This window comes from Eumetopias jubatus, unplaced genomic scaffold (assembly GCF_037043125.1).
Source record: "Eumetopias jubatus isolate StellerSeaLion01/CBP00866 unplaced genomic scaffold, mEumJub1_p1.0 scaffold_3, whole genome shotgun sequence".
NCBI classification, from domain to species: domain Eukaryota; kingdom Metazoa; phylum Chordata; class Mammalia; order Carnivora; family Otariidae; genus Eumetopias; species Eumetopias jubatus.
This window is the reverse complement of record NW_028274809.1, coordinates 140,258,378-140,284,717: the sequence shown is the minus strand read 5'-3', so window position 1 is coordinate 140,284,717 and position 26,340 is coordinate 140,258,378. Positions and strand designations below refer to the sequence as shown.

Here is a 26,340-nt window from a genome sequence, read left to right as displayed (position 1 = left end):
TGTATGGTAAAAGTATGTTTAGTTTTATAAGAAACCACCAAACTGTCTTCCAAAATGGCTGTACCATTTTGTATTCCTATCAACAATGAATGAGGGTTCCTGTTGCTCCACATCCTTATTAGCATTTGGTGTTGTCAGTGTTCCTGACTTTGGCCATCCTAATAAGTGTGTAGTGGTATCTTGTTGTTTAATTTGCATTTCCCTAGTGACATATAATGTGGAACACCTTTTCATATGCTCTTTGCCACCTGTCTATCTTCTTTGGTGAGGTGTCTGTTAAGGTCTTTGACCCATTTTAAAAATCTAGTTGTTGAGTTTTATAAAGAGTTCTTTATTTTGAATAACAGTCCTTTATCAGATGGATCTTTTGCAAGTATTTTCTCCCACTGTGTGGCTTGTCTTATCATTCTCTTGTGACAGTGTCTTTTATAGGACAGAAGTTTTTAATTTTAATGAAGTCCAGCTTATCAATTATTTATTCTGTGGGTTATGCCTGTGGTTTTGTATCTAAAATGATAATACCGTACCCAAGGTCATCTGGATTTTCTCCTATGTTAGCTCTCCTATGTTAGGAGTTTATAGTTTTACATTATATGTTTAGGTCTATGATCCACTTTGAATTAATTTTGTGATGGGTGTAAGATCTATATCTAGATTCATTGTTTTGCATGTAGATGTCCAATTGTTTCAGCACCATTTGTTGATGGGACTATCTTTGCTCCATTGTATTACCTTTGCTCCTTTGTCAAAGATCAGTTGATATATTTATGTGGGTCTATTTCTAGGCTCTCTATTCTGTTACGTTGACTTATTATTTCACTAGTACCACACTATCTTGATTACTGCAACTTGATAGTATGTCTTGACATCAAATAGTGTCAGTCCTCCAACTTTGTTCTTTCTCTTCAATATTGTGTTGGCTAGTTTTTGGTCTTTTGCCTCCTCTATAAACTTTATAATCAGTTTGTCAATATCCATGAAATAACTTGCTGGGATTTTGATTGGGATTGCATTGAATCTAAAGATCAACTTAGGGGGCTCCTGGGTGGCTCAGTCATTAGACATCTGCCTTCAGCTCAGGTCATGATCCCAGGGTCCTGGGATCAAGCCCCACATCGGGCTCCCTGTTCTGCAGGAAGCCTGCTTCCCCCTCTCCCATTCCCTCTGCTTGTGCTCTCTCTCTCTCTGTGTGTGTATCTCTCTTTCAAATAAATAAATAAATCTTTTTTTTTTTTTAAAAGATCAACTTAGGAAGAACTGACATGTTGGCTATATTGAGTCTTCCTACCAGTGAACATGGAATATCTCTCCATTTATGTAGCTCTTTTTTGATTACTTTCATCAGAGTTTTGTAGTTTTTCTTATATTGATTTTGCATATATTTTGTTAGATTTGTACCTAAGCATTTCATTTTTGGGGGTACTAATATAAATTCACTTGTTCACTACTGGTATATAAGAAAGCACTGACTTTTTTATATTACCCTGCAACTTGCTATAATTGATTATTGGTTCCAGGAGGTTCCCCCCCCCCAGTTATTTTGGATTTTATACCTAGATGATCATGTCATCTGTGAAGACAATTTTATATTTTCCCTCCCAGTCTGTATATACTTTATTTCTTATTCTTGCCTTATTGCCTCAGCAAGGACTTACAGTATGGTATTGAAAAGGAATGGTGAGAGGAACATCTTTGCCTTGTATCTGATCTTAGTGGGAAATCTTTGAGTTTCTTACCATGAAGTATGATGTTGGCTGTAGGGTTTTTTGTGTTTGGTCTTTATCAAGTTAAGAAAATTCCCCTGTAGGGGTGCCTGAGTGGCTCAGTCGTTAAGCGTCTGCCTTCGGCTCAGGTCATGATCCCAGGGTCCTGGGATCGAGCCCCGCATCGAGCTCCCTGCTCAGCCAGAAGCCTGCTTCTCCCTCTCCCACTCCCCCTGCTTGTGTTCCCTCTCTCGCTGTGTCTCTCTCTGTCAAAAAAAATAAAAAACAAAATCTTTAAAAAAAAAAAAAAAAGAAAATTCCCCTGTATTCTTACTTTCCTGAGGTTTTTTCCATAAATGGGATTTGGATTTTGTCAAATGATTTTCAAATGCATCTATTGATGTGATCACATGATTTTACTTTTTAAAATCTATTGATATGGTTTATGTTAATTGATTTTTGGACATTGAGCCAGCATTGTGTACCAATGATAAATACCAGTTGGCCATGGCATATAATTTCTTTTATACTTTTTTGGATTTGGTTTGCTCATATTTTGTTGAGGATTTTTGCATTTATGTTCACAAGAGATATTGGTCTGTAGTTTTCTTTTTTTGTAGTGTCTTTATCTGGTTTTAGTATTAGGGTAATGCTGGCTTCACAGAATGAGTTAGAAAGTATTCCCTTTGCTTCTATCCTCTGAAAGAGATTATAGAGAATGGGTATAACTCTTAAATATTTGGTAGAATTTACCAGTGAACTGGGTATTTACCCCAAAGATACAAATGTAGTGATCCGAAGGGGTATGTGCACCCCAATGTTTATAGCAGCAATGTCCACAATAGCCAAACTATGGAAAGAGCCAAGATGTCCATCAACAGATGAATAGATAAAGAAGATGTGGTATATATATACAATGGAATATTATGCAGCCATCAAAAAATGAAATCTTGCCATTTACAATGACGTGGATGGAACTAGAGGGTATTGTGCTAAGTGAAATAAGTCAATCAGGGAAAGACAATATCATATGATCTCACTGATATGAGGAATTTAAGAAACAAGACAGAGGATCATAGGGGAAGGGAGGAAAAAAATGAAACAAGATGAAACCAGAGAGGGAGACAAACCATGAGAGACTCTTAATCTCAGGAAATAAACTGAGGGTTACTGGAGTGGAGGGTGGTGGGAGGGATGGGGTGGCTGGGTGATGGACAATGGGAAGGGTATGTGCTATGGTGATCACTGTGAATTGTGTAAGACGGATGAATCACAGACCTGTACCTCTGAAACAAATAACATTATATGTTAAAAAAAAAAAAAAAAGAAGGTAGTAGGAAGGGAAAAATGAAGGGGGGGAATTGGAGGGGGAGATGAATCAAGAGAGACAATGGACTCTGAAAAACAAACTGAGGGTTTTAGAGGGGAGGGGTGTGGGGGGATGGGTTAGCCTGGTGATGGGTATTAAGGAGGGCACGTACTGCATGGAGCACTGGGTGTTATATGCAAACAATGAATCATGAAACACTACATCAAAAACTAATGATGTAATGTGTGGTGACTAACATAATAAAATAAAATTAATAAAAAAAAGAATTTACTAGTGAACCCACTGGGCTTTGTGCTTTCTGTTTTGGAATGTGAATTATTGATTCAATCCCTTAAAAAATATAGGTCTATTCAGATAATCTGTTTCTATCATTCAAGGAATTAGTCCATTTCATCTAGGGTATCAAATTGTGGGCATAGAGTTGTTCATAGAATTCCTTTATTATCCTTTTAATTTCCGTGAGATCTATAGTGATGTCCCCTCTTTCATTTGTGATATTAAAAATTTGTGTCTTGGCATTTTTGTCTTAGTTAATCTAGCTAGAGATTCAGCGATTTTACTGATTTCTTCAAAGAACTAGCTTTTGGTTCGTCGATTTTCTCTACCGATTTTCTGATTTTGATTTCATTGATTTTTGCTCTAAATCTTATTCTTTTCTTCTACTTACTTCAGAAATAAGTTACTTTTTTCCCCTAGTTTCCTACTGTGGGAATTTAAATGATTAATTTTATTTTTTTAAAGATTTTGTTTATTTATTCGACAGAGAGAGACACAGCAAGAGAGGGAACACAAGCAGGGGGTGGTGAGAGAGGGAGAAACAGGCTTCCGACGGAGCAGGGAGCCCAATGCAGGGCTTGATCCCAGGACCCTGGGATCATGACCTGAGCTGAAGGCAGACGCTTAACGACTGAGCCACCCAGCTGCCCCTAGATGATTAATTTAAGATCTTTCTTCTTCTCTAATATATGCATTCAATGCCATAAATTTCCATCTAAGCACTGATTTTACTGCATTCCACAAATTTAGATAAATTGTATTTTCATTTTCACTTAGTTCAAAATATTTTAAAATTTCTTGAGATTTCCTCTTTGATCTATTTATTGAAAAGTATGTAATTTAACCTCTACCTATTTGGAGATTTTTCCATTTATGTTTTTGTTATTGATTTCTAATTTAATTCCATTGTGGTCTGAGAGCAGATATTTTATGATTTTTACTCTTTTAAATTCATCTAAGTATGTTTTATGGCCTAGAATTTTGTCTATTTTGGTGAATGTTCTATGTAAACTTGAGAAAATGTGTACTCTGCTGTTGTTGGACGATGTAATGCATGGGTGTGAGTTGTATCCAGTTGATTGATAGTGTTGTTGCATTAATCTGGGTCCTTACTGAATTTCTGTCTGATGAATCTGTCCATTTCTAATACAGTGATATTGAAGTCTGCAACTATGATAGTGGAGTTATCTATTTCTCCTTGGCAGTTCTATCAGGTTTTGCTTCATATAGTTTGATGCTCTGTTATTAGATGCATCCACATTAAGGATTGTTATGTCTTTTTGGAGAATTGACCCCTTTATTACCATGTAATGTCCTTCTTTATCTCTGATAACTTTCCTTAAAGTCTACTCAGTTATGAAATTAATACAGCTAATCCTGTTTTATTTTTTAATTATTAATGTCAGCATGGTATATTTCTCTATCCATTTACTTTTCATCTGTATGTGTCTTTATATTTAAAGTGGTTTCAGGGCACCTGGGTGCCTCAGTCAGTTAAGTGTCTGCCTTCTGCTTGGGCCATGATTCCAGGGTCCTGGGATCGAGGCCTACGTTGGGCTCCCTGGTCAGCAGGGAGTCTGCTTCTCACTCTCCTTCTGTCGTCTCTCCTGTCTCTCTTAAATAAATAAATAAATAAATAAATATTAAAAAAATAGTGGTTTCATATAGGCACCATATAACTTGTGTTTTTTTGATCCACTCTGATAATCTCTGTCTTTGATTAGTGCATTTACATCATTGACATTCATAGTGATAATTGATATAGTTGGATTAATACCTAGCATATTTGCTAATATTTTCTGTTTGTTGCCCTTGGTTTTGGTTCATAATTTTTGCCTCTCATTCTTTTTCTGCCTTTTGTGGTTTTAATCAAGAATTTTATGTGATTACATTTTCTCTTCTTGGAGAATATCAGTTATACTTCGTTTTAAACTTTTTTTAGTGGTTGCTCTTGAGTTTGTAATATACATTTACAACCAATCCAAGTCCACTTTCAAATAACACTGTATGATTTCAATGGTAGAATAAGAATCTTATAATAACAAAATAATTTTCATTCTTTCCTCCCATACCTTGTGTAATTGCTGTCATTCATTTCAAATATAGAAGCATTAATATTTGTATATACATAAGCATATATATGAATACATTGTTCCTAATATTAGTATTTTGAACAAATTGGTTTTTTTAAAGATTTATTTATTTATTTATTCATAAGAGACAGAGAGAGGCAGAGGGAGAAGCAGGCTCCCTGCTGAGTAGGGAGCCCGATGTGGGACTCGATCCCAGGACCCTGGGATCACGACCAGAGGCGAAGGCAGACGCCCAACCAACTGAGCCACCCAGGCGCCCTATTTTGAACAAATTATCTGTTAGATTAATTAAGAACAATAAAAGTAAAAGTTTTTGTTTTACCTTCACTTATTCCTTCTTTGATGCTTTTCCTTAAATGTAGATTTAAATTTCTGACCTATATTATTTTTGTTTTCTCTAAATAACTTCTTTAACATTTCCTGTGAGGCAGGTCTACTGACAACATATTCCCTCAATTTGTCTGAGAAAATATTTCCTGCTCCTTCACTTCTGAAGGATAATTTCACAGGGTACAGGATTCTAGGTTGGTGGGCTTTTCCACTCTCCAACACTTTAAATATTTCACATCATTCTCTGCTTGCTTGCATGGTTCCTGAGAAGTCAGATGTAATTCTTATCTGGAGGTAAATCTCACAATATTGTGGGGACCTCCCTCTGACTGGGTTCCCCTGGAGTTTTTAACTCTTAGAGTTGTCTACACCAAGACTCCAGAAATTTTATCAATTACAGTTAGGTTTTGCTATCCTAACACTGTTTCCCGTGGTGGTTTATGAGTCTCTGCTCTGGTCACTGTGACTTCCTGTATTTGCCTACCTGTCTCTCCAACTTCAGAGACAGTGGTTTTTCCTCTGTCCTTACCTCTCTTAGGGATCCAAGAGGAGTTATTAACTTTTCAGCCTATCTCACTTGTTAGGATGGTGTTGTGACTTATATGTGGAACCCCCCTTTTTTAAAGATTTTTTGAGAGAGAGAGAAATGGGAGGAGTAGTGGGGGAGGGAGAGGGAGAGAGACAGAAGCCCAAGCACACTCTACACTGAGTACACAGCCCCACACAGGGCTCGATCCTACGACCCTGAGATCAAGAGTCAGATGCTTACCTGACTGAATCACCCAGGCACCCTTGGAACCTGTTTTTTAATCATAAGATTTCTCTCTTTAGTTAAATTCATCTTATGCCTTGTAATCTATTAAAAAATTGATTAAATATACAAATAATTATTTATTCATAGTAAAATCGAGGCTTGCCTTGGAATCATTTCTTTTTTTTTTTAAAGATTTTATTTATTTATTTGAGAGAGAGAGGGAGAGTGAGAGACAGCACAAGAGGGAAGAGGGTCAGAGGGAGAAGCAGACTCCCCACTGAGCAGGGAGCCCAATGCGGGACTCGACCCCAGGACTCCAGGATCATGACCCGAGCCGAAGGCAGTTGCTTAACCAACTGAGCCACCCAGGCACCCGCCTTGGAATCATTTCTTACAGGGTATTTTATGTAGCTAAAAAAATAGGGCAATGAATTTCAACTCTGATCCTGATGACTTGTGTGATAAGATCTTAAGCAAGTTACTAAGCCTCAGTTTCCCCATCAGTAAATCAAGGATAATATATACTTTAAGCCATTATTCTCATTATTCTGTAAATGAACTAATGTGTACAAATTGCCAAATAGGACACAGGGTAGTTACTCAGTCTGTTATTAGTGTTGCTATTTCACATCTGCAGTGTTTTGGAAAATAGCATGGTTAATCAATTGAGTGGAAGAACATACCCTAACAGATAACATATAGATCATTTATATTGGCCGTGACAGTGTCCATGATGGCTGCTTTGACAATGGAAATCACTGCTATTAAGATATGGCTTAAAAGCAGATATCAATTTCTTCACATTGGTCAATTATAATTTGCCCATAGATTGCACATGTAGTAAGTAATATTTTGATATTTAACTATAGGTTTTTTCCCTCCTACTGCTTCCTTGCATTAGTTACCTTTTCCTGATCATTTAGGTAATAGAACCTAGCAGGCTGGAGTCATGACAGACACTACTCAGAATTAAGAAGTCACTTAATCAGTTTTGAGCTTCACATTAAGCTTTTTAAAAATTCGCAGTAGAAACAATATTATTGAAATCATAGCTTTACTTTGCAGAAAAGGGCCATTTTGAGAGAAGAATTTGCTGAGCCCCAAAGCACTGAGATACTTGAATGACTCATTTTATACCAGAAATCTGAGTAAGGAAGAATGCATGGGTAGAATAGCAGGCCCCAAAGAGGTAAAATTTGGCCTGCATAAAGAAAAAGAGAATTAAATATGACCAGAAGAGGCTTTGCGATTGGGTAAGGAGGCTGACCCCATTGACTAGAGAAAACAACTGCAGGTACAGCATAAAGGTAATGCTCAAGACCAAGAAGATGGATTACACCTCTGCAGAGGCCAGTGAGAATGGCACTTGCACCAGGACCCTTCTCCTGATGACAAAACAACATGAGTGTACCTTCCAATCCCTGCCCCAGGAATTTAGGTTACTTCCAGGAAGAAAATAAGAAGCAGAATTCTGAACTGAATGATAACCCAAAAGAGACTGAATTTTAAGACAAAAGTGTATGTGACAAAGGCCATTAAGCAGAAGAGCTCATATTCTAAGCTAGGTTAAGTTCTGGAGAAATTTTTAAAATTAATTCATTTTCTAACTTTAGAGTTTGTGACCATGTTAAGATATCACATCCACTAACTATATGATCAGGCTTGACGATACCCCAAGCTTTAGTTCTTCTTGGCTAATCTGAGAGCGTCCATCATCTGAAATGATTTTCAAGATTATAAAGAGCAAGGAAAGGAAAAATGTTCTTGTTCAAATAATACTTTCTTCTGTCACAAAATTTTAAATAGGTACATGTATTATTATCATGAGTATTTCAGAACACTACAGTGAAAATTACTTTCTCAAATAGGCACATTATCTTAAACAGATTAAACCTATTTTTGTTATATCTTAATTGAAAAATAACTTTCACAAATATAACTCAAGGAGTTAGCTATCAGGTACAAATATTTTGAAACCTATTATAAACTTAAAAAGAGTTTAGAAAACTAGAATTTTTCTTTTATAAACTGTAAATAAATTTATGAAGTATAGTTATAAAAATAGCCTTTTAAATATGTGAATTAAATTGAAATATTTTTATACAATCAGCCTTAAAATGTTTCAGCCTCGTCTTCAGCTGAGCATAGTGGGTACTCTCTACAATCTGTACGTTTAACCATTTTTATTTGTAACTGCATTTCTGAGTCATGTGCCAAAGTTGATTGTGTTACAGCAAAGCCATTTGAAGTGTTAGCTATAATAGCCATGTTAATTCATAATAGAATTATTAATGTTAGACATAACAAGATTATTAATATCAGGTTTTATATCAGCTATCCTCTTACTTAGTCTTAGTCATGAAGAAAGGTGAGGAGAAAATGAACTTGAGATACCTTTTTGATGTTGTTGTTTTGAAAGCATTAAATCCTAAAAGTAAATATTTAAAAACCATTATCTTCAATAATATTTTTTCTGTTCCTAAAAATTTGATTCAGTGGAGCCATGAGAAGGAGCACTTTTATCTTAATATGCACAAGTTAAATTTTGAAATGTTGTCATGGAAATAGCATACAACTCTCAGTGAGAAAAAAATACACGGTAGTCTACACTCATTAACATTTTTTTTTAAGAGCTGGTATTTACCTTATAATGATGTTATAACTTCAAATTTTTCACAGAATAGTACAAAAGAATTTAAAGAGAAAAAGTAAACAAAAAATTTTATGCCTTGCAACACTCTAAAACTGTTATCTAATAACAAAGAAAAAATGATTGTTACCTTCTGAATAAGATAAAAAGTAAAATACCTGAAGCACTGAACATACAACATTATTGTAAATGTCATTATTTATGGACTACTGTGAAGACAGTGGTAAAAAAGCAAGTTTTAATAAAAAGTTTGAAACAGAATCATTTAAAATATCTTAACAATTTAAATCATTGTAACTTTGTGTTTCTTTTCTTCTACATTTTTACTTCATATGATAGTGAAGGCAACACGTTTATAAATAGGCATTCATAAATAGAAATATATCTTACATACTCGAAATATTTATACAGAGTCTTCCACTAGTCTTCTGTAAGCATTCCTATTGTCTATCTACTGCTATCAATTGCAGGCACAGATTAACCGATTAAAAAAAAAAAAGAGAAAATGTATCTGTTATTAAAACAGACCTCTGTTAGTGGATGCTGGTTAAGAACCCAAAGAATTTTCTGAACCTTTTGTCCTATCATTTTTGTTGGCATAGTCTGTTCTACATTGCCCTTTGGCCATGTTAATCTTTCATTCCAATGCGTTTTCTTAGTTCAGCTGCAGTTTTTTCCAGTTGGTGAATGTTCCATTGCCATTGTCTTTTATTTGACTGAAGCTTGTTCACCTGACAATGCAAACGCTTAAGAATTGCACCATATCTCTTATGTTGCACCTATTAAAAGAAGAGTACATGTCATCAGGGCTTGAGAAGGGTAAGTAGTAAATAGCCATAAAGGATATTTTGACTACTCTAAAGAAAACACTTGATTAGGAATTACTCACTGTAAATGATAATGGTAATAAAAATAAACAGTAATAATAACTATTCAACACTTATTACATGTTAGATACTATACTGAGAGTTTTTTAGATATAATTAAATTCTTATAATACCATATGATGTGGATAGATATTATTATCTCCATTTTTGTACAAAAAAATCTGAAGATCTAAGAGTTTAAGTAATTCAACCAAGGCTTCATAGCTAGCAAGTGATGGTGTTTGAGATCTGAATTCAAGCAAAGCATCTGTGATGGAGTGCCTTCGAGTTATCAAAACAGTTACCAGTTAGGAGAAATGGTTTCATTCCCTATATCCAGTGGTTCATTGAAACATAGACCCATCCATCTCAAAGATCCAAAAGATCATATAGTCATAATAATAAGTAGAGCAGTATATTTATGCTGAGCCAGACAGTGCTACTACACTGGAAGGCAATGAAGCACAGTGGAAAGTGCAAGGCTTTTGGTGTCAGGCCATGAGAAAGTAGAAAGGAAAAAATTCCTAATATTAGTGTTAGCTATACAAAAAATACCCAATCTTCTAAGACAGCTTTATTGAGATATAATTGACATATCATACAGTCCATCCTTTAAAGTGGACAATTCAATGGGTTTTAGTACATTCAGAGTTGTACAACTGCTACCACAATCAATTTTGAGAACATTTTCATTACCTCAAAAAGAAAGATAGTACCCATTAGCAGTGACTTCCCATTCCCACACCCCCCATCTTAGCACTAGACAATTACTAATCTTTCTCTTTATATAGATTTGCCTATTCTGGATATTTCTTATAAATGTAATCATACAGTACATGGTCTTTTCTGATTGGCTTCTTCAACTTAGCATAATCCTTTTAAGGGTTTACCATGTTGTGGCATGTATTAGTACTTCATTACTTTTTATTGCCAAATAATATTCCATTGTAGAATAATACCAAATTTTATTTACCCAATTCATCAGATAATGGACATTTGTTTCCAGTTTTTGGCTATTATGAACAATGCTGTTATGAACATTCATGTGCAAGTTTTTGTGTGGATTTATATTTTCACTTCTCTAGGGTCTATACCTAGGAGTAGAACTAAGATCATATGGTAATTCTATGTTCAACCACTTGAGGAATTGCCAGATTATTTTCCATAGTGACGGCACCATTTTTACATCCCCATGATTCCTGTGTGAGGGTTCAAATTTCTCCACATCTTGAATCTCCTCTCTGCTTTTCCCCCAGCAAAGGGTACTCCCTGTTTCCAAGCTCCTACCTCAGCATGGCTTCTTTACCTTTATTATGCCATGGGTTCTTTCAACAGTATGGTGAAGAGTATGGACTCCTTAGAATAATGTTTTTAATGCATCAAATAAAACATGCACGATTACAAAGGAAATCAATTATATTGAAACACAACTCTGCAGCAGTAGCAGAGGAACAGGGACCAAGACACTCTAAGTATTCTAAAGTACTGCTGTAAAAATGAAGTGAAAACTTGTCAACTAAAAATTCACATAAATTTCTATAAACTTTGTCTTTTTAAGTCTCCAGTTTTTCTTAATTCTGTAAATTCAGATAATTCATTGAAGTTGGTGAACCAGGCCTACTGGTATGTTGGCAAAATAAAAAAATGATTTGAAAAGGATTAAAATTAGTTTAAATTGAAACATATTAGATATGAAGCTATATTCAAAAGATTTTTTTAAACATTGAATATATTTCTATTTAAAAATATATATTCACTATATATATTTATATATAATATATATTCATTGGTATATTCAATAGAATATATTCATAGGGAGAGTATAATAACTAAATATGCCCATACTCCTGTTCATAGAATATACTCATAGAAATAAAATAACTAAAACAAATTTTTGGTTAATCAATACATTTGGTCAGTTTCACAGTAGCATATCTCTAAAATTATTCTTCAATAGTTAAGCTATGAAACTAATACACAATGGATCAGAGTAGAGATGTGCAAAGTCCCCTTAGGGGGACCCCAGATCACCAGTCAGAGCTAGATGTCACAGAAGATATTGATGTATCTAAAGAAAGAATGTATCTAAAGAAAGAATATCTTCAGAAGAGGTTTTGTGAAGAATGTAGTACATACATAGGAAGGTGAAGGAGTCATGCACTGGTAGGGTCTATTTATCTGACACAAGTATAACTGTTATGGAGATTGGCTTGAGCACCCAGAGCCAGAGGCCAAGAACAGTCAAACTCAGATGACTGACTTGATTTCCATGCTCACTAACTAAAAACTTGTGATAATTTGGTTTCTACTGTAGTTTCCTTATAAGGAAGAAGCAGCACTAATGACTGACATAAGTTATCTGGTTTCCGTGAGAGTTTTATTATTGTAAATTAATAAACTGGTATGAGTTTTATACATCAGTTTCTTTTGAACTCTTCTAGCATCTCTCCATGTCTACTGAACACTGGGACACTAACAAGATTAAGTTTCTAAGTTCACAAGGCTAAAAGGCAGTTTTGACCAAAAAGTGACTTTATTTTTTTTCACATGCCAATATTTCATTTATCTTATTTTGTTTTATTTGAATTCCAGTTAACATATAGTGTTATATTAGTTTCACGTGTATAATATAGTGATTCAACAATTCGATATATCACCCAGTGCTCATCACCACAGGTGCAGTCCTTAATCCCCATCACCTATTTCACCTGTCCACCCACCCACCTCCCCTCTGGTAACTAATGGAATTTAATAAAAACTTGAAACTAAACAAACAAAAAAACCCAAACACAACCAATTAAGACATCACATCACACACACACACACACACACACACACACACACACCCCACCATCACCACCACCACCACCACCAACAAATGAGCAAAGGAAAAAAAAAACAAGAAGTGAATTTATAAAGGCAAAGGTCGCATTGTGAGCCTTCTTGAAAGACAGGCATTTGTTCAGCCTCTACTGGTTACATTCAGACTTTGATATGTGTCTTAATATTCAACCTTGAACATCTGTAGGCACTAAGGATGTAAATGGTTCTGTCTAGAACATAACTTTTTGCCTCTAGGAAGTAGATGGGCTACTACTCTCATTAATTACTGTTGCTGGCTAGGCAGAACTAAGAGCAATAGTGAAGGAGGGGTGGTGCCCACAAAACACAGTGGCAAAAAGAAAGCAAAGCCCTGTATAAGCCAAATCTCACCTCATTTCACTACTTTTTTTTTGTTCCCTCCATTCTAGCCACAGTGTTCTTCTATTCTCTAAGCCAACATATGTTCTTATCTTAAGACCTTTACACTTGCTTTTTCTTTTTCCTGGAAAGCTCTTCCTCAGATCTGCATGCCTTGCTCCTTCACTTCTTTTAGGATTTTGCTGAAAGAGACCTACTCAGTAAAGATTTTGATGGCTGCAAGATCTAATATTTCACCTTCTCTCTCCCTGCAATACATGTATTACATATTCCCTTCTCTGCTCCATTTTTTTTTGTTCTTAACCCTATCCTTAGCTAACATGCTGTATGTCTTACACATCTTGTTTAGGTCTGTCTCTCCAACTAGAAGGCAAGTTCATGAAGACATATATTAGAAAGGGTTTTATGAAGAATATAGCACACACATAGAAAAGTGAAGGAGTCACGTGCTATTTTATTCACCACTCCATTGTCAGCCTAAAAAGAGTAACTAGCACATAGTATGAGCTCAATAACTAAGTTGAATAAATTACTGAATAAATATATGAATAAAATGAGACCGCTTTTGGAAACCAAATGACTGCTACCCTACTTTGAGAAGAATGTTATATAAAATATATTACTAAATTCTGTATTGTTCAGAATGTAACAAAGACTCCTAAAATGTCACTGTTTTACCATGGAGAAAATGCTGCACTTAAGAGACTTGGAGCTCACTGGTTGCCATTTGAACATGTCCTGTAACTTCTCTTCTGGTTGTTCAATCTAAAATTATGGTTAAATATATTTATGGAAGTATAAATACATAGATTTTTAAGGCTATGGTTAAATGACTTTTGACAAATGTATACACCCATGTTGTGTGTGTCAGTATTTCATTCTTTTTATCGCTGAATAGTATTCCATAACACGGAAATTCCTCAATTTGTTTATCCATTCTGTTTTTGAGGGACATTTGTAGTGTTTCTCTTTTGGGGCTATTATGAATAAAGCTTCTATGAACATTCATATGCAAGTTTTATTTTAAGACATATGTTTTCTTTTTTCTTGAGTAAACACCTAGGGATGGAATTGTTGAAGCATACAATAGGTATGTGCTAACTTCTTAATAAACTGCCAAACCATTTTCTAAAGCAGTTGCACCATTTTATAATCTCACCAAAAATGCAAGAGATTTTCAGTTGCTCCACACTTTTGACATTTGGTATTATCATTCATTGTAATTTTAACCTTTCTATTGGTTGTGAAATATCATACTGTGGTTTTAATTTTCACTTCCTTGTGGTTAAAGATGCTGAGCATCTTTTCATGTACTTACTGTGAAATTTGTTTATATCTTTTGCCCATTTTTAAAATGGATTGTTAAGAGTTCTTTATATATAGGCCTTTGATATGTCTTCTCTCAGCTATATGTATTGCAAATATTTTTACTCCTGTGTTTTTGTCTTTTCATTCCTTTTTTTTTTTTTAAGCAGGGGGAGGGGGTGGTGGGTGGGCATGGAAGGAGATGTAGAAAGAGAATCCTTTTTTTTAATATAAAGATTTTATTTTTTGACAGAGAGAGAGAGAGAGAGCGAGAGAGGGAACACAAGCAGGGGGAGTGGGAGAGGGAGAAGCAGGCTTCCCACTGAACAAGGAGCCCATGTGGGGCTAGATCCCAGGACCCTGGGATCATGACCCGAGCCGAAGGCAGACGCCTAATGACTGAGCCACCCAGGTGCCCCAGCAGAGAGAGAATCTTAAGCAGGCTCCCTGTTGGGGGTAGGGCTCAATCTCACAACCCAGAGATCACAACCTGAGCCAAAATCAAGAGTCGGATGCTTAACCAACTGAGCCACCCCAGGCACCTCTATCTTTTCATTTTCTTGAGAGCATCTTTTGAAGAATGAGGTTTCAAAGTTTAAGGTCCAATGTATCAATTTTTTCCATTATGGTTAGTGCATTTTGTGTTCTAAGAAATCTTTGTTTAACCCAAATCTTAATGAAGATATTCTCCTATGGTTTCTTCTAGAAGCTTTACGGTTTTAGCTTTTACATTTAGACCTCTGATCTACTTCAAATGCAGTGTTATGTATGTTGTGAAGTAGGCACAGGGGTTCATTGTTTCCAAACAGATATCCAGTTGTTCCAGCACCATTTATGATAAGGCTTTCCTTTCTTCATGGAATTATCTTGACATCTTTGTCAAAATAACAAAGTGTGATTGATTTTTGAACTGTGTTGTTCCATTGGTCCATTTATTTATTCTTTCACCAATACTACAGTTTCTTAATAATTGTAGCTTCATAATAAATCTTAATATCAGTTAGGGCAATATTACAACTTTATTATTTTTCAAGTTTGTTTTAGCTAGCTAGATCCTTTGCATTTGTATATCAATTTTAGAACAGCTTGTAAATTTCTACAAAAAATATCTACTGGGAATTTTTTATGGAATGGTGTTGAACCTATAGATTATTTTTGGAGAAAGTTGACACTAAAATATTGAGTTTTATAGATCATGAACATATTATATCATTCCATTTATTGTTCTTTAATTTCTCATTAATATTTTTATTGTAGAAGTTTTATAAATTTTTTTCATTAAATTTCTTAGCAAATATTTTATGTTCTTTAGTGTCAATGAAGAGTTTTATTTTCTTCATTTCACTTTTCAGTTGTTTGTTGCTACTTCATGGAATCTATATAGAATGGAAATAGAATAGAAAAAAATACTATTTTTTGTTTTAACCTTTTATCCTGTGACCTTACTAAATTTACTTGTTTATTAGTCTTTTTGTAGATTCTTTAGGATTTTCTACATAAGCAATCATGCTGTCTGTAAATATAATTTTACTTCTTTACAATCTTTATGCCTTATTTTCTCTTGCTTTATAGCACTGATTAGGACCTCTAATATGTTTTAGGTAGGATAATACATCTTTGCCTTGTTTCCAATCTTTGGGGGAAAATCATTCAACATTTTATAGTAAATATGATGTTGTTAGCTGTAAGTTGGTTTATAGATGCCCTTAATTAGGCTGAGAAAATTTCCTAGAATTCTATTCTTAATTTGCTAAGAGTTGTTATATGAATGGTGTTGAAATTTGTCTAATGCTGTTTCTGCAACTATCAAATTATTTCTTTTTAACTCCTTCGATTTTGTTAATGTACCGAATTACATTGTTTACTCTTTGAAAAGTGAAAATCAAAACACTCTCTCTATATATATATATAGGTAAATACAATAGACAAATGGAGAGGTCACAGCTAATGGGTATGGAATTTCTGTTTTGAGGTGATGAAAATTTCTAAAATTAACTGAAGTAATGGTTAGAAATTATCTGTGAATATACCAAAAATCATTGACTTATGCACTTTCAATGGGTGAATTGTATCTCAATAAAGTTGTTTTTAAAAATCAGAATAGTGGTAGCCTAAGGAAAGGGGTACAAAAGAATTCCCTAAGCATGAATGGGCAAGTTTTACATCTTGATCTAGGTAATGATAACATGGGTGTAAATATATATCATAGTCAAAATTAATCAAGCTAAACCTTTTAATTTGTGTACTTACTCTTATAATTATACCTCAATGAAGATTAGAGTAAAAAATTAATAGGTAATCTCAAATTCCTTTCCAAAATACTTTTTACCAATTTACATTCATACCAATAGTATATTAAAATTCAAGTGCTCCACATATTGCCAACTATAATATTGATAAACTGAGGGACTAAATATGGGACCCCATTGTGGTTTTAATTATTAGTCTGTTATTATTAATTAGGTTAGTAATTTTTCCCATTATTTTTTGGATATTCATGTTTCAAAAAATAAGACTTTTCATATCATATGCTCAATGTTCTACTGGTTTGACATCTTATCTCTTAGTCACTTATATAAATCACAAATACCTTCTCTCAAAATGAGTTTTCTCTTCTCTATTGTTATGGTGCATTTATTATTAATAATCTAGAAATTTATGATATTGTCAAAAGTAATATTTAATCATGCAGTTTGAGTGTGTGTCTTTTAAAAGAAATACTTCTCTGACACAAGTGGGTAAGTTTGTCTCCTATATTGTCTTTAATCTTCCTGGAAATGGTTATATGTGTGTATTATAAGACAGAAATACAATTTTATTTCTAAATTTGCTTTATTTTTCCATATGGCTAACCTATTTTGTTTGTACCATTTATGATTGATTATATCTGTATTCTTATTTCTATTTCATTAATCATTTTATTTCTATTTTAATGCCACTGATAGTGTCTATTTATAATTTTATAATAAATCTTGATCTAGAAGGTAAAAAAATAATCACTTATTCAGATTACTAGAAAAATGTAAGATAAAGTAATGATGTTTCTTAGATAAATGTTTTGTAAAGGTGAGGATTTTTATCTTCAAATTCCTCAGATGCTTTCCTATTGTGGCAAATTAGCCACAAGCAAATTAATCACAAGTAAATGCATCTTTTTAGTTTTCAAATTAATGTCTTAAGGGTGAAAATTATTTGCCCTCAACAACAGATTCTTTTCCATTTTTGTTCTCCATTCATTTAATAATGACCATAGAAGTCTACTAGTGGTACCCCAGGGGCGCCTGGGTGGCTCAGTCGTTAAGTGTCTGCCTTTGGCTCAGGTGATGATCCCAGGGTCTAGGGTTCGAGCCCCACATTGGGCTCCCTGCTTGGTAGGAAGCCTGCTTCTCCCTCTCTCACTCTCCGAGCTTATGTTCCCTCTCTCGCTGTGTCTCTCTCTGTCAAATAAATAAAATCTTTAAAAAAAAAAGTCTACTAGTGGTACCCCAAATTCAATCTCACTTTCAGTTTTGCATATCAGGTTTTTTAATTTTTAATAATAGAAAATATAAAGTCAGAGAGGTATAGAATACTAATGACTTCCATTGTCTCTTACTCTATTTTAAAGAGTTTCTGATGTCTCTCTAGTAATGGTCATCCTTTTTCACTTGATAATCTCTGCTTTCTAGACATTAATTGAGAACCAAGGTGTTGGTGGAATAAGACCTATAATAATTCTAGGCCACATTTTAATAAGAATGAGTGCTTGCTTTGTTTGAATACATTCCACATATTTAAGTATCTAAATGAGGGAGTTATCTCTATTAATGATTTGAACTTTACTTTTTATAGTTCTTTTTTGTTCTCTAGCTGTTTTAGAAATTGAGAGTAAACTATGTAAATTATAAATATGGTATAAGCTTAAGAAATACCGTAAAACATTGAAATCAGATAATTAAGACTTACCTCTATTTCTTTTCTTAATTTTTCATGTGTCTTTTTTTCTTCTTCAAGAAAACAAGTTTTTTCAGTGATAGATTCTTTTATAGTTACAATTTTATCCTTTAACTTTGTAATGTCTTCCTATATGTTTATAAAGTTTAAAATATACAAGTCAAACAATGAATGGTCAATATAAGTCCAACATTTTCAGTATTTCTATAATTTAAAAAAACTAACCATCACATTTAATTTCAGTAAACAGGATTAGAATATTATTTTTATAGGTACAAATAAAGAACTGTTATTCAAACAAATAAACCTTTGATTTAAAAACTTAAAATTAATAAGTGCAAGTAAGATATAAAAAAAAGTGGTAGTCATGTCATACTGGCCATTGCCCAGCAACAGTAACTCATAATATAGTATATGTTAATTAAATTGAATTTAAATTAAAAAAAAAATAAAAATAAAAATCTTAAATTAAAACTAAGAAAAGCGGTAGTCATAGTGGCAATTGCCCAATAACAGTATAAAGGATACTTTTAAATTCTCTAGCAAGAAATGACAGATATATTGAGTTTATATCTCCCATTGTCTTCAAAAAATAGTATTAAAAATACTACATAGTAGTATTTAAAATTTATTTTAAATTTAAAGTATTTAAAATAGTATTAAAAAAGAAAAATTAATAAGGTACAATTATTGTTATTGTTTATATAATAGCATTAAGCATACAAAATTGATTTGAATTGGTCAGATCCATTAGCCTAAGAAGATAGGGCTTCAACATTTTTGTGAGTCACACTTTCTGAAACAATGGATTAATTGTTCACTGCAATTTTGTTTGACCATCTATTTTTATTAATCCACTGAGGATTTGAGAACAACTCCCTTATGTCTTTGTACATTTGGTGTAGTTGTTACATAACCCATGTATTTAAGTTTTTAAAAGTTGTGAAAATAGTTTCTGACTCTAATTAAGGCAGCTATGGACATTTTATTAATGATAAATGTATTACTAAGTGTACTTGCAAAAAAGGAGTAATAGAAAAAGTTATGATAAGTGGTGTTTCAAACCTGTACTTGTTTTATGCGATTTCCTTCTGGATTTTGGAGATTTTGCATAAGTTCCTCTTTTGTTGTTTTTAGTTTTTTAACAAGATCTCGTTTTTCATGTAGTGCAGTCATGAATGACCATTTGCTTTCTACTTCCCCCAAACTATCTTTATGCTCTTTTATTTTTGCATAATATTCATTATATCTTATCATGTGTTCCTCAAAGTCTTCTTGGGCTGCTTCTATGTCAAATTTAAGCTTGACATTTTCTGTATGTAAGGATTTGATTTGAGTTTCCAGGTTCCCACACTGAAGTTTGGCATGCTCTATGGCAGCATCTTGCTGATAAATCTGCCTTTCTGTTTCTTTAGTTTCTGCAGAGACAGATGCTATTTGTTTTTCAAGTTTATGGAGTTCATTCTGTAAAATATTTCAATATTATTATTATTAATTCATGATATTCAACATTAAGAATGTTATTGTTTTGATCCATAAGTCTGTAGTAAAATCACAACATAAAAAATACATATTTATCAGATATAGAAAAATTGATATACAATAAAAGGAACCATTCAATAAGTAACAAAATTATTTTATAATGTTGAAGGGAGCCCAGAGTTATATATTTCTTACTTTTTAATGTTCATCTAATTCAAAATATTAAAATTTTATCATTTGTACCTACAAACTCAACAGGAGATTGAAGAAAAGAATAGCAGCAACTCTCTGAACAAAAAAGCGACCACTTTCTGGAAGGTAGGAAATGTGGAGAAGTGAATCCGAGGCGATATACGGGAAGACAGACCGCAGGGGTAGGGAGCCTCCATCAGCCCCTACCAGCGAGCAATAGAGCAGTGGAGCACAAGATCGGAACTTTTAGAAGTTTGCTTCACTGAGGGACGTCACTCCAGTGGCTAAGCGGGGGATGGAACCCTTGCTGGGACAGTGTGGTCTTGGGACCCTCGGGGTCACAGAAAGACTGGGGGTGCCTGAGTATGGCAGAGCTCCCAGGTATTGGAGCAGGGAAGCCGGCTGCAAAGATGGAGCCGAGGAGTGGGCTCTCAGCTCGGGGTGGCCATAAACCATCATCCGCGGCACAGTCTGGCCACTGCTCTTCCAGCAGAGACCCAACAAGTGGCAGATCTGGGGAGACTCTCTCCTTTTCCTCCCCTGGGAGGAGTGGCACGGCAGCGCACTGCAGGAATCTGCTGGGTCTGGAGACTCCCCATGGGGTCGGGTACCAGAGATAGAAATGCTCAGTCACAGGCCGGGTGAGCACAGAGTGCAGCCAGAGACCAGGGAGACAGGAGTGACTGGCTGCTTTTCTCTGAGGGCACACTGAGGAGTGGGGCCCTGAGCTCTAGGCTCCTCTGGGACCAGAGACTGGGAGGCCTCCATTTTCATTCTTGTCCTCCAAAGCTGTACAGAAAGCTTGCAGGGAACAAAAGCTACAGCAAACCGGAGCAGATTACTTAGCCTAGCCCCTAGCAAGGGTGGGGCAATTCTGCCTCAGGCAAAGACATTTGAGAATCACTGCAACAGGCCCCTCCCCCAGATGATTAGCAAGAACAGCCAGCCAAGACCAAGTTTACCAATCAATGAGAATGGCAAAACCCCCACACTAAGGGAGTACAGCACATAGAATTCATGGCTTTTTCCCCCATGATTCTTTAGTCTTTCAAAGTTAATTTTTTTAATTTTATTTTCTTCTTTTTCTATTTTTTTAGTTGAATTTTTCTTCTTTCCTTTTTCAACCAACAGCTTATCAATCCCTTTTTTAACATCTTTTCTAATTTTTCATTTTACAGTCATATTCTATCTCTTCATTGTATTTAACCTTACTTTTTGAATATATATAAGTTTTTCTTTAAAATTTTGGGATACAGTTTCTTCTAACAGACCAAAATATACCCTAAATCTAGTGTATGACGTTGTCCTAGTCTCCCGCCTGTTCACAATCTTTTTTTTTTAATTTTTTTCATTCTTTTTTCAACCAACTTATCAATTCCTTTTAAAAAATCTTTTTTAATTTTCGTCTTTACAGTCATATTCTATCCCTTCATTGTATTTACCCTTATTTGTGTGTGTGTGTGTGTGTGTGTGTGTGTGTGTGTGTGTGTGTATTTCTTTCTTTAAAATTTTGGGAGGCAATTTCTTCTAACAGACAAAAATACACCCAAAATCTAGTGTGTGGCTCTGTTATTTTCACCAGGCTGATCATATTCATTTTCCCCCCTTTCCTTTCCCCCTGGTTTCAGGTCTCTTCTGATTTGTTTAGTGTATATTTTTCTGGGGCCTTTGTTACCCTTTTAGCATTTTTTTAGCATTTTGTTCTCTCATTCATCTATTCTCCTCCGGACAAAATACAAGACGGAAAAACTCACCTCAAAAAAAAGAACAAGAGGCAGTACCGATTGCCAGGAACCTAATCAATACAGACATTAGTAAGATGTTGGAACTAGAGTTCAGAATGACGATTATAAAGATACTAGCTGGGCTTGAAAAAAGCAAAGAAAATACCAGAGAATCCCTTTCTGGAGAAATAAAAGAACTAAAATCTAACCAAATCAAAATAAAAAAAGGCTATTGATGAGCTACAATAAAAAATGGAGGCTCTAACTGCTAGGATAAATGAGGCAGAAGAGAGAATTAGTGATATAGAAGATCAAATGATGGAGAATAGAGAAGCTGAGAAAAAGAGATAAACAACTACTGGATCATGAGGGCAGAATTTGAGAGATAAGTGATAACATAAAACGAAACAACATTAGAATAATTGGGATCCCAGAAGAAGAAGAGAGGGGCAGAAGGTATATTGGAGCAAATTATAGCAGAGAACTTCCCTAATTTGGGGAAGGAAATAGGCATCAAAATCCAGAAGGCACAGAGAACCCCCCCAAAATCAATAAAAATAGGTCAACACCGCGACATCTAATAGTAAAACTTACGAGTCTCAGAGACAAAGAGAAAATCCTGAAAGCAGCTCAGGACAAGAGGTCTGTAACCCACAACGGTAGAAACATTAGATTGGCAGACCTATCCACAGAGACCTAGCAGGCCAGAAAGGACTGGCATGATATATTCAGAGCACTAAATGAGAAAAACAGGCAGCCAAGAACACTATATCCAGCTAGGCTGTCATTGAAAATAGAAGGAGAGATAAAAAGGTTCCAGGACAAACAAAAACTAAAAGAATTTGCAAACATCAAACCAGCCCTACAAGAAATATTGAAAGGGGTCTTCTAAGCAAAGAAAGAGCCTAAAAGTAACATAGACCAGAAAGGAACAGAGACAATATACAGTAACAGTCACTTTAAAGGCAATACAATGGCACTAAATTCATATCTTTCAATAGTTACCCTGAATGTAAATGGGCTAAATGCCCCAATCAAAAGACACAGGGTATCAGACTGGATAAAAAAGCATGACCCATCGATATGCTGTCTGCAAGAGACTCATTTTAGATCCAAAGACACCGGCAGGTTTAAAGTGAGGGAGTGGAAAACCATTTACCATGCTAATGGACACCAAAAGAAAGCTGGGGTGGCAATCCTTATATCAGACAAATTAGATTTTAAACCAAAGACTATAATAAGAGATGAGGAAGTACACTACATCATACTTAAAGGGTCTATCCAACAAGACGATCTAACAATTTTAAATATCTATGCCCCTAACATGGGAGCAGCCAATTATATAAGCCAATTAATAACAAAATTAAAGAAATACATTAACAATAATACAATAATAGTAGGGGACTTTAATACCCCCCTTCACTGAAATGGACAGATCATCTAAGCAAAAGATCAACAGGTAAATAAAGGCTTTAAATGACACACTGGACCAGATGGACTTCACAGATATATTCAGAACATTCCATCCCAAAGCAACAGAATACACATTCTTCTCTAGTGCCCATGGAACATTCTCTAGAATAGATCACATCCTGGGTCACAAATCAGGTCTCAACCTGTACCAAAAGATTGGGATCATTCCCTGCATATTTTTGGACCACAGTGCTTTGAAACTAGAACTCAATCATAAGAGGAAAGTTGGAAAGAACTCAAATACATGGAGGCTAAAGAGCATCCTACTAAAGAATGAATGGGTCAACCAGGAAATTAAAGAAGAATTTAAAAAATTAATGGAAACAAATGAAAATGAAAACACAACGGTTCAAAATCTTTGGGATGCCGCAAAGGCAGTCCTAAGAGGAAAGTACATAGCAATACAAGCCTTTCTCAAGAAACAAGAAAGGTCTCAAATACACAACCTAACCCTACAGCTAAGGGAGCTGGAGAAAGAACAGCAAATAAAGCCTAAACCCAGCAGGAGAAGAGAAATAATAAAGATCAGAGCAGAAATCAATGAAATAGAAACCAAAAGAACAGTAGAACAGATCAACGAAACAAGGAGCTTGTACTTTGAAAGAATTAACAAGATTGATAAACCCCTGACCAGACTGATCAAAAAGAAAAGAGAAAGGACCCAAATAAATAAAATCATGAACAGAAGAGGAGAGATCACAATCAACACCAAAGAAATACAAACAATTTTAAGAACATATGAGTAACTATATGCCAGCAAAGTAGATAATCTGGAAGAAATGGATGCATTCCTAGAGACGTATAAACTACCAAAACTGAACCAGGAAGAAACAGAAAACCTGAACAGATCCATAACCAGTAAGGAAATTGAAGCAGTAATCAAAAATTTCCCAACAAACAAGAGCCCAGGGCCAGATGGCTTCCCAGGGGAATTCTACCAAACATTTCAAGAAGAATTCATACCTATTCTTCTGAAGCTGTTTCAAAGAATAGAAATGGAAGGAAAACTTCCAAACTCATTTTAAGAGGCCAGCATTACCTTGATCCCAAAATCAGACAAAGACCCCCAATAATCAAAAAGAACTATAGACCAATATCCCTGATGAACATGGATGCAAAAATTCTCACCAAAATACTAGCCAATAAGATCCAACAGTACATTAAAAGGATTATTCACCACGACCAAGTAGGATTTATTCCTGGCTGCAAGGTTGGTTCAACATCTGCAAATCAATCAATGTGATACAATACATTAATAAAAGAAAGAACAAGAACCATATGATCCTGGGGCTCCTGGGTGGCTCAGTTGGTTAAGCGTCTGCCTTCAGCTCAGCTCATGTTCCCAGGGCCCTGGGATCAAGCCCCGCATCGGGCTCCCTGCTCGGCGGAGAGCCTGCTTCTCCCTTTCCCTCTGCCTGCTCCTCTGCCTGCCCCTCTGCCTGCCCCTCTGCCTACTTGTGCTCTCTGTCTCTCTGTCAAATAAATAAATAAATACATCTTAAAAAAAAAAAAAAGAACCATATGATCCTCTCAGTAGATGCAGAAAAAGCATTTGACAAAGTACAGCATCCTTTCTTGATTAAAACTCTTCACAGTGTAGGGATAGAGGGTACATACCTCAATATCATAAAAGCCATCTATGAAAAACCCACAGTGAATATCATACTCAATGGGGAAAAACTGAGAACTTTTCCCCTAAGGTCAGGAACACGGCAGGGATGTCCACCATCACCACTGCTGTTCAACATAGTTCTAGAAGTCCTAGCCTCAGCAATCAGACAACAAAAAGAAATAAAAGGCAAAGAAGAAGTGAAACTCTCACTTTTTGCAGATGATATGATACTTTATGTGGAAAACCCAAAAGACTCCACTCCAAAACTGTTAGAACTCATACAGGAATTCAGTAAAGTGGCAGGATATAAAATCAATGCACAGAAATCAGTGGCATTTCTATACACCAACAACAAGACAGAAGAAAGAGAAATTAAGGAGTCACTCCCATTTACAATTGCACCCAAAACCGTAAGATACCTAGGAATAAATCTAACCAAAGAGGCAAGGATTCTGTATTCAGAAAACTATAGAATACTCATGAAAGAAATTGAGGAACACACAAAGAAATGGAAAAACGTTCCATGCTCATGGATTGGAAGAGAAATATTGTGAAAATGTCTATGCTACCTAGAGCAATCTACACATTTAATGCAATCCCTATCAAAATACCATCAACTTCTTTCAAAGAAATAGAACAAATAATCCTAAAATTTGTATGGAACTAGAAAAGACCCCGAATAGCCAGAGGAATGTTGAAAAAGAAAAGCAAAGCAGGTGGCATCACAATTCTGGACTTTAAGCTCTATTACAAAGCTGTAATCATCAAGACAGTATAGTACTGGCACAAAAACAGACACAAAGATCAATGAAACAGAATAGAGAGCCCAGAAATGGACCCTCAACTCTATGGTCAACTTATCTTCGACAAAGCAGTAAAGAATGTCCAATGGAAAACAGACAGTCTCTTCAACAAATGGTTGGGAAAATTGGATAGCCACACGCAGAAGAATGAAACTGGACCATTTCCTTACACCACACATAAAAATAGACTAAAATGGATAAAAGACCAAAATGTGAGACAGGAATCCATCAAAATCCTAGAGGAAAACACAGGCAGCAACCTCTTTGACCTCAGCAACTTCTTCCTAGACACAGCTCTGAAGGCAAGGGAAGCAAGAGTAAAAATGAAATATTGGGACTTCATCAAGATAAAAAGCTTTTGCACAACAAAGGAAAACAAGTCAACAAAACCAAAAGACAACTGACAGAATGGGAGAAGATATTTGCAAATGACATATCAGATAAAGGGCTAGTATCCAAAATCTATAAAGAACTTATCAAACTCAACACCCAAAGAACAAATAATCCAATCAAGAAATGGGCAGAAGACCTGAACAGACATTTCTGCAAAGACATCCAAATGGCCAACAAACACATGAAAAAGTGCTCAACATCACTCGGCATCAGGGAAATC

General features: G+C 35.1%; 1 protein-coding gene across 3 annotated transcripts in view; it reads right to left on the bottom strand.

Annotated features, from left to right (window-relative positions):
• Window positions 1–9,434: 9,434 nt before the first annotated feature.
• The window catches only part of CCDC122 (coiled-coil domain containing 122), a 31,753-nt gene continuing 14,847 nt past the window's right edge, over window positions 9,435–26,340 (bottom strand). For all 3 annotated transcript variants that reach the window (XM_088021847.1, XM_028106186.2, XM_088021846.1), the window contains 3 exons: window positions 19,507–19,905; window positions 18,454–18,570; window positions 9,435–9,915 (listed from right to left, as the gene is read on the bottom strand). In XM_088021847.1, coding sequence (XP_087877973.1) covers window positions 9,766–9,915; window positions 18,454–18,570; window positions 19,507–19,905 — 666 coding nt within the window. In that variant the 3' untranslated portion in view covers window positions 9,435–9,765. The remainder of the gene's footprint in view (window positions 9,916–18,453; window positions 18,571–19,506; window positions 19,906–26,340) is intronic.